The 9,898-nt window shown below is 39.7% G+C and overlaps 2 protein-coding genes across 2 annotated transcripts; both read right to left on the bottom strand.

Moving 5' to 3' along the window:
• Positions 1-905: 905 nt before the first annotated feature.
• LOC124141999 (cell division control protein 42 homolog) lies at positions 906-2,432 on the bottom strand. Its single transcript, XM_046510221.2, has 2 exons — positions 2,195-2,432; positions 906-1,946 (listed from the first exon to the last, which is right to left on the bottom strand). The coding sequence occupies exons 1-2, from the start codon at positions 2,405-2,407 to the stop codon at positions 1,563-1,565; spliced, it is 597 nt and encodes a 198-aa protein (XP_046366177.1). The 5' UTR covers positions 2,408-2,432; the 3' UTR covers positions 906-1,562.
• Positions 2,433-7,201: 4,769 nt separating this feature from the next.
• LOC124141998 (rho-related GTP-binding protein RhoJ-like) lies at positions 7,202-8,566 on the bottom strand. Its single transcript, XM_046510220.2, has 2 exons — positions 8,351-8,566; positions 7,202-8,080 (listed from the first exon to the last, which is right to left on the bottom strand). Exons 1-2 carry the CDS (start codon positions 8,561-8,563, stop codon positions 7,697-7,699), a joined length of 597 nt encoding a protein of 198 aa, XP_046366176.1. The 5' UTR covers positions 8,564-8,566; the 3' UTR covers positions 7,202-7,696.
• Positions 8,567-9,898: the final 1,332 nt, after the last annotated feature.

A 9,898-nucleotide genomic window follows, 5' to 3' on the forward strand; every position in this document is an offset into this window, starting at 1 on the left:
ACAAAGAGTTCTGTTTATTTTTCAAATGTTTTCCACAACATAATATTTTGTCAAAGTGTAAAAGTAGGGATGAGTTTTAAGTAGGGGAATATCCTCGTAATTCTCCATTCCTTACTCGGACATTCCCTCTACTTATTGCCTTAGAGACTAGTGCAAGATTATTTTCGACAGATCATGTTTCCAACACTAACTGTAGATTGCTCTAAAACATATTACCACTGAGTGTTATTTCCAGGAAAATATTACAAGCAAGGTGAAATTTTTGAAAAATATTTATCAAGCCTGTTATTTCAGCATATATGTGTTTCCCACGGTTTGATTTCTTGTTTCTTTTTTTTTTATTATTACTTAATATGGACACCCAACAGGAAACAAAGTGTTCCTATATTCTATAAATAACTGAAAATATTTATTAGATAATTTTCACAAAAGGTCAACTGTTACAATCCTCAAACCCTAAAAGTCGACTAAAATGTGTATCGGATGGCCAGGCTTTGGGTCTTGGGTGATTGGCTTCGAGCATTGACCATGCTATCACCATGGGCAGCTGGTTGGTGTTCCAAGACTGGTACGTTGAAGGGGTTATGATATCAGGGTAGTAGTACCAACTGCGATATCCTTGTCAATGTCGCCCAATTCGCTGTACAGAGAAGCACCCCTCGTTGCCAGGGGGTGGGTTCGAATGCAAGTTACTCCAAAACTCAGAACTATGCTGGGCATTCGATGTTATTCTGACAGGCCATCGTGTAACCGAAGTGGTGTTCAAAGTGGCGTTAAACTCAACTTACACACTCATTCTTTTGAGGTACCGATCATTTGATATTCCACCCCACCCCCGCCCCCAGAATATCAAATGGTCGGTTCCCAACTTGAATAAAGACTAAATCGAAGGTTCATATCAATGTTTATTTAAATGAAACTCGCTGTCCAGCAGCTGTGTTAGAGGTGTAACAATTGTATACTATATAACAAACATGATGGACCATCAGTTTTTATCTCAACATGGGTTATGTCGCTGTGCTCTTTCTCATCTCCTACATGTTGTGGGCACGACAATGGTATTAAAGCAAATGCGACCATACCGACATCGAGAGGACACTGCTGAGTCAAGCACGTATCAAAGACAAACGACACTCGATTATAAATTATCATACAAATTATCATATAGATTCTCATAAGGCATTTGATATAATGAAGGATATATTCAACTGGTGGCATCATGGCTCTGCCACACGTGTAGAGATCATATAGACACCGAGTTTCTCAGTTCATATCACAGACCGAGATCATAAGTTCATATCACACACGGAGATCATCCGTTCGTATCACATACCGAGATCATAAGTTCATATCACAGACCGAGATCATAAGTTCATATCACATACAGAGATCAATACTTGTCGTCACAGGCCGAGATACTTCCTTATCACAGATCAGGCTAACTGTTTATGTATCACAGCTATGTTAATCTTGTGCGAAGTCATTTTATCACATGTCCATTTGGTGTCATGTCCCTGAGCATGACAAGAAGGCACCACATGGTTATGTACCTGATATGTCGGTTACAATCTGAATATCTGCTTGATAATGTTTGTGTTCTTTTTCCTGAACTTGAGAGCGGAGAAGACGACATGCTGAAAGACCTCCTTCAAACCCTTGTGGTCGCGAGCCGAGCACTCCACATAGCAGTCAGCACCAATGTCCTTCGCCAACTGGAAACCCTCGTCCGTGGAAACCTCGCTGTCTTCATTCCCGACTCGGAGGTCTATCTTGGTGCCCACGAGGATGACCGGTCTCTTCTGTTTGGTGTGTTTGGAGTGTCTCTTCAGTTCAGGCATCCACACGTCATTGATGCTGGCCAACGTTTCCCGGTCACAGGTGGAGAAACACAGAAGCAGGACTTCACTCTCACGGTGTGTGAAGGAACGGAGATTCTCAAAGTGTTTCTGGAAATAAGAAAAGCAAAGGTAAATGTATGACTCTTGTTGCATTACGACTGACAATATAATTGTTATAATTCTTTTGAGAATATCTTAGCCATGCTGTCGTAGCCTAGCACTGCAGGAAGTATACATTTTCTATAACGAGTTTGAATCAATAGCGAACACAATCTTGTTTCTCTAAAGAAAGAATTGTCATACATATAATACATCAGATACCAATCGATAGATCATCGTTCAAATATTTAGCTCACCTCTCCTGCTGTGTCAAACATGCTGATAACAAACTCCTCTCCAGCCACATTCAGTGGAACGACATAGTTGTCAAACACTGTGGCTTCATAGTTCTCCTTGAAGGATTTCTGGGCATAGCTCTCGGAGATGCTGGTCTTTCCGACCATCCCGTCTCCCATGATGGCACAGGATATGTATTTTTGCGAATCAGCCTTCATATTGCGACCCTTCATAGTAATGTAGTTAAGCGCGAGTGGCTCTCAGTCAACGTGTGCCAATTCTTGCCAAGCAAACTTGCTTATATGGACAGAACTGACCAATTACGAGCAAGAACACTCACGCCACGGTTGTCACGTGGTTTAACGATGCCAGGAGACTGCCAGATGGACAAGGTTGCTGTATTGGAAACACGCGCAATGTAAATCATCATGGACTCTTACAAGGTGTTATTGGTATTTACTTGTCTGGGGTGTTTGGAGCTTCTGTTATTAGAGTTAGGCGACGTGGCTACTATCTTCCCGTTGAAGACAGGCATGTACAAACCACTTATACAATCCTAGCTTGCTTCAAGACGTTCAAAGTGAGTGAGTGAGTGAGTATTGTTTTATGCCGCGTTTAGCAATAATCGAGCAATATCACTGCGGGGGACACCAGAAATTGGCTTCACACATTGTACACATGTAGGGAATTGAACCCGGTCTTCGGCGTGACGAGTAAATGCTTTAAACACGAGACTATCATCGTTCAAAGAGCTTTGGTTGGTCTTTTATGAAAACTTTCATCGAAATTTTGGTAACGCATTCATTTCTAATGGTGATAGAAAAAAACGGTTTAAAGAACTATAAATCTTTTGAGCCGAGTTTTAAAATATCTGAGAAATGTTGCTGCTTGATTTATGGTATTCCATTCGCACCATATATATTTTTTCGGAAACCTTGAAAGTGACATGGTTCTGTTTTCTAATCCCGGAAATAAGTGGGCAGTTGGCAAACTAGACATAAACAATCTGTCCGTATCATCTGAGTCATGTGTATTGACTAGCTATTGTCGTTCAGGAATATCATCGACACGAAGTTGCTGATACAAAATGGATCAGCCTCAAGATACGCAGTCTTGTGGCCAACCAAGGTGATTGCATGGCGCTTCAGTAACTAATTCCATCAGTCACTGTGTTAGTTGTTAGCGGCGCGACACTGAACGGGGAAAACACCTAAGCGAGTCTGGTTTAACGGATCAGTCTGCAATGTTCAGTCTGTATGACGTGTACATAATCGAGACTGAAAAGTCAAACAGGACTGATAAAACGTCAACGACAGAGAATCAGTCTTGATATTCAGCCGAAACAGATTCCATTGGGCGTGAAAGGCAGACTAGTGATGGAATTAGTGATGAAGCCAGGTATTCGCGAAATGGTTAAGCAAGTTCTGCTCTACCGGTAGAACTCGACACTCACACAATTTGCATAAATAAGCAAACGTTTGTTTGTTTCCTGAAACCGAACAACAGGAGTCCTGCCATATGGCAGCATGAAACATGCCCCCACAATCGCTGAACGCTGACATGTTGGACAGTGACTTCTACATCATATTATTGGTTTGTTTGTTTGTTGTTTAACGCCGCACTCAGCAATATTCCATCTATATGACGGCAGTCTGTAAATAATCGAGTCTAGACCAAACAATCCAGTGATTGACATCATGAGCATCGATCCACGCAATTGGGAAATGATAACATGCATCAACCATGTCAGTGAGCCTGACCACCCGATCCCGTCAGTCGCCTCTCACGACAAGCATAGCCGCCTTTTACGGCAAGCATGGGTTGCTGAAGACGTATTCTACTCCGGATCTTCACGGGTCTACATCATATTAAGATCGTCAGAGTGATGTTAGACATTGACCTCTACATCATATTAAGATCGTCAGAATGATGTTAGACATTGACCTCTACATCATATTAAGATCGTCAGAGTGATGTTAGACATTGACCTCTACATCATATTAAGATCGTCAGAGTGATGTTAGACATTGACCTCTACATCATATTAAGATCGTCAGAGTGATGTTAGACATTGACCTCTACATCATATTAAGATCGTCAGAGTGATGTTAGACATTGACCTCTACATCATATTAAGATCGTCAGAGTGATGTTAGACATTGACCTCTACATCATATTAAGATCGTCAGAGTGATGTTAGACATTGACCTCTACATTATATTAAGATCGTCAGAGTGATGTTAGACATTGACCTCTACATCATATTAAGATCGTCAGAGTGATGTTAGACATTGACCTCTACATCATATTAAGATCGTCAGAGTGATGTTAGACATTGACCTCTACATCATATTAAGATCGTCAGAGTGATGTTAGACATTGACCTCTACATCATATTAAGATCGTCAGAGTGATGTTAGACATTGACCTCTACATCATATTAAGATCGTCAGAGTGATGTTAGACATTGACCTCTACATTATATTAAGATCGTCAGAGTGATGTTAGACATTGACCTCTACATCATATTAAGATCGTCAGAGTGATGTTAGACATTGACCTCTACATCATATTAAGATCGTCAGAGTGATGTTAGACATTGACCTCTACATCATATTAAGATCGCCAGAGTGATGTTAGACATTGACCTCTACATCATATTAAGATCGTCAGAGTGATGTTAGACATTGACCTCTACATCATATTAAGATCGCCAGAGTGATGTTAGACATTGACCTCTACATCATATTAAGATCGTCAGAGTGATGTTAGACATTGACCTCTACATCATATTAAGATCGTCAGAGTGATGTTAGACATTGACCTCTACATCATATTAAGATCGCCAGAGTGATGTTAGACATCGACCTCTACATAATATTAAGATCGTCAGAGTGACTTTGGACATTGACTTATACATCATATTAAGATCGTCAGTGTGACTTTGGACATTGACTTATACATCATATTAAGAACGTCAGAGTGACTTTGGACATTGACTTATACATCATTTTAAGAACGTCAGAGTGACTTTGGACATTGACTTATACATCATGTTCTAACCGTCAGTGTGACTTTGGACATTGACTTATACATCATATTAAGATTGTCAGTGTGACTTTGGACATTGACTTATACATCATAATAAGATCGTCAGTGTGACTTTGGACATTGACTTATACATCATATTAAGATCGTCAGTGTGACTTTGGACATTGACTTATACATCATATTAAGATCGTCAGTGTGACTTTGGACATTGACTTATACATCATATTAAGAACGTCAGAGTGACTTTGGACATTGAGTTATACATCATATTAAGAACGTCAGAGTGACTTTGGACATTGACTTATACATCAAGTTCTAACCGTCAGTGTGACTTTGGACATTGACTTATACATCATATTAAGATCGTCAGTGTGACTTTGGACATTGACTTATACATCATATTAAGATCGTCAGTGTGACTTTGGACATTGACTTATACATCATGTTCTAACCGTCAGAGTGACTTTGGACATTGACTTATACATCATGTTCTAACCGTCAGTGTGACTTTGGACATTGACTTATACATCATATTAAGAACGTCAGAGTGACTTTGGACATTGACTTATACATCATGTTCTAACCGTCAGAGTGACTTTGGACATTGACGTATTCATCATGTTCTAACCGTCAGAATGATGTTAACCTGCATACAGGTAGTTCAACTGCACTTGGTTCAGGCCTGCTTTCATATTTTTTAATTCTTTTGTTTGTTTGTTATTTAACGCCTCACTCAACAATAGTTTCTCATTATATAATCTTGTAGGCGAACTCGACTGTAGGCTAACTCGAAAGTAGGCTAACTCGAATGAAGGCTAACTCGCTCCTCCGTGTTGATGACCAGACGTAGATAAGATCTCCTTTCCCTTTAATACTTGTTTGAACCCTACCCTGTAATGCTGGTCAATACAACGGACATAACTGACTCCTGACTGAAGTCGCATATCGCTATGATTTACAGTACATGTCAATTGCAGGTTTAAAATGACATCTCCAGAACGTGAATTGGATATCAATTAGTACAGTCACAGCAATTCAGGTCAAGGTCATTTATTGACGTCGGAAGTCGTTGTTACAGTAATCGCCTAATTACGCCGCACGTCCACCGACACTGAATAGAAATCGTCAAAACATTCAAATATGCAAATTTGCATCCGTCAAAACAAAACGATGACATTTGAAATGCAATGAGCATCAAATAGCCTCAAGGAATCGTGTATGCGTGAGTGAGTGAATGCGTGAGTGGGGTTTTACGCCGCTTTCAAATATTTAAGGAATATCAAGGCGGGCGCCACCAAAAATGGGCTACACACAAACACACATTGTACCCATATTCTCACCCGTTCCACAGGCTACCAATACGTGGCTTAGCTTCACAATTTTTACATCATATTTAAAAACTTAACGCTTCAGAGTGGCGTATTATAATCAGAACGCTGTCCAGAAATAACTAATGGTTCATTCCTATGAGGAAGATGCACCGCAGTTAACCACGATGTAGCGAACGATGACTACATTGGGCAATAGATTTGTTAGCTTTTGCCAATTATCAACAACCTATAAACATTTGATTTAAGTGTATTTTCAACTGTTCCCACTTAGTTTTCCATTTCAAACAACTGTTCATATTTATATTGATATGCACTATACAAAATCTATAATCATATATTATATTAAATGCCGTCAGAGATTTATCTAGAAACTAAATGCGCATTATATTTTCCTCTTCATTAGCCCTTAATGAGTTAAAAATAGAAACAACCTTTGAAAAGACATAACATCATTAAATATAAGGAAGAACTATTTTAATTTAGGAACTCTTGCCTTTGCTCTTAAGACCTGGTGATGGATATATGCACCTGGAAACAACACCAAGACACCACAGTTTGTCCCTTACTTCCAAATTAAAATAAAGACAGAAGCTTTTACTTTCACTTTCAATTTTATTTCATGTATAAAACATTAATGCGTATAAAATGGAAATTGCATATTGTTTGCACAAACGGTACTGGGCACTGGAATGCCGAGATATAAACTTGAACATAATTCATACCCACGTGACCCTTGTAAATGTAGTCACGTTGTGAAAACGGAATAACGTCACTCGCCTGTTCCCATGGATGCCACAGAAAACTTCGATAAGTGGTGTCTTCTCTGAAAATTGTCTCTGATTGCAACTTAAACTTTGATAATACAGTGTGTTTTGATATCTAATATCAAAATTCGATAAACAGCATCACCACTTGCCAAGGTGATTGAAAATGTCGCACAAATAGGATCACAGGAAGTTACATCAAGTACAAAACGCAAGCACAAATTGGTCTGCCCATATCGGCATCATACTGATGAAGGCACGCACTGGTTTACTAAATCTGCAAAATATCACAGTTTGAGATTTCAAAGTCACTATTGGCTTTAGTGGCGCAGACAATACAGTCATTTTATAGGAACATTGTTCGCGACTGCCCATTTCAACGTCTGAATATCTTCTTGATAATGTTTGTGTTCTTTTTTCTGAACTTGAGAGCGGAGAAGACGACATGCTGAAAAACCTCCTTCAAACCCTTGTGGTCGCGAGCCGAGCACTCCACATAGCAGTCAGCACCAATGTCCTTGGCCAACTGGACACCCTCGTCCGTGGATACCTCGCTGTCTTCATTCCCGAAACGGAGATCAATTTGGGTGCCCACGAGGATGACCGGTCTCTTCTGTTTGGTGTGTTTGGAGTGTCTCTTCAGTTCAGGCATCCACACGTCATTGATGCTGGCCAACGTTTCCCGGTCACAGGTGGAGAAACACAGAAGCAGGACTTCACTCTCACGGTATGTGAAGGAACGGAGATTCTCAAAGTTTTTCTGTTAAACGAAACAAAAAGGGTAAACATATATTGTTTCTCAAGATCCATGAACATACATGTATGCGCTTAAACGTTCTGTAATAAATTAAGTAGAATGTATATTATATCTATAATACATTTGGCACAATGCCACTGTCAAGCTCATGTAAATGCAACAGTGAGCTACTCATAGGTAGTCAATGATCCATAATACAGACATTAGTACAGCAAAAAACTAGACTCTTTTAAACTAAAAGTGAACATATTTCAGGCATTATTGTCAGCTCACCTTTCCTGCAGTATCGAACATGCTGATGACAAACTCCTCTCCAGCCACATTCAGTGGAACGACATAGTTATCAAACACTGTGGCTTCATAGTTCTCCTTGAAGGATTTCTGGGCATAGCTCTCGGAGATGCTGGTCTTTCCGACCATCCCGTCTCCCATGATGGCACAGGATATGTATTTTTCTTCATCGTTCTTCATATTGACGTTTTTCATGTTCCTGGTGTAGTCTGTGCATCAACACCTGATGCCGTCTTATACGTTGGTGGTCATATATAGACTATTTCATCCAATCAGAATAGAGCTTTGCGCATAGCTGGATCGTGAGTGGTGCAGAGCTATCTGTCACTCAGATCTAACAAGCTGATGTTGAAATGTAACCGAAATCGTTAGTTTGATTCCCTGGAATAGCAAAATTGAATATATTCCAGCGTGTGCGGTATTTCTAATGATGACCTCTTTACTGGAGTTTAAATATGTCAGTATGAAACATGTAGCTTGTGTCCTGAAGATTTTTATTAAAATATCTAATTTGTGGGTACAAGGGTGTCTTCGCAGTCAAGATTCCATTCACACAGGCAATTTTCCACTGTAACAGTCAATCTTCCACTCCTTCTGACTGTCAACTTTTCAATCTCAAAGTCAACCTGTGGCTGTAAACCTACCAATATGAATATCTAGTCAACCCACATCTCTGACAGTCAACTTTTCAATCTCAAAGTCAACCTGTGGCTGTAAACCTACCAATATGAATATCTAGTCAACCCACATCTCTGACAGTCAACTTTTCAATCTCAAAGTCAACCTTTTCAATCTCAAAGTCAACCTGTGGCTGTAAACCTACCAATATGAATATCTAGTCAACCCACATCTCTGACAGTCAACTTTTCAATCTCAAAGTCAACCTGGGGCTGTAAACCTAACAATATCAATATCTAGTCAACCAACATCTCTGACAGTCAACTTTTCAATCTCAAAGACAACCTGTGGCTGTAAACCTACCAATATCAATATCTAGTCAACCCACATCTCTGACAGTCAACTTTTCAATCTCAAAGTCAACCTGTGGCTGTAAACCTACCAATATGAATATCTAGTCAACCCACATGTCTGACAGTCAACTTTTCAATCTCAAAGACAACCTGTGGCTGTAAACCTACCAATATCAATATCTAGTCAACCCACATCTCTGACAGTCAACTTTTCAATCTCAATGTCAACCTGGGGCTGTAAACCTACCAATATCAATATCTAGTCAACCCACATCTCTGACAGTCAACTTTTCAATCTCAAAGTCAACCTGTGGCTGTAAACCTACCAATATGAATATCTAGTCAACCCACATCTCTGACAGTCAACTTTTCAATCTCAAAGTCAACCTGTGGCTGTAAACCTAACAATATCAATATTTACTCAGCCCTTTTCTTTAACAGTCACCTTAAACACCTTTGGGTTCCATATTCGCTGCCATATCAGCCAGATAACACATTGAAACCACCAGGAATATATTACTCAATACCTGTTACAAGTTTGGGGACCAACCCTACTCCT

The sequence above is a fragment of the Haliotis rufescens genome, unplaced genomic scaffold, assembly GCF_023055435.1.
Source record: "Haliotis rufescens isolate VD_foot unplaced genomic scaffold, xgHalRufe1.0.p SCAF_3, whole genome shotgun sequence".
NCBI classification, from domain to species: domain Eukaryota; kingdom Metazoa; phylum Mollusca; class Gastropoda; order Lepetellida; family Haliotidae; genus Haliotis; species Haliotis rufescens.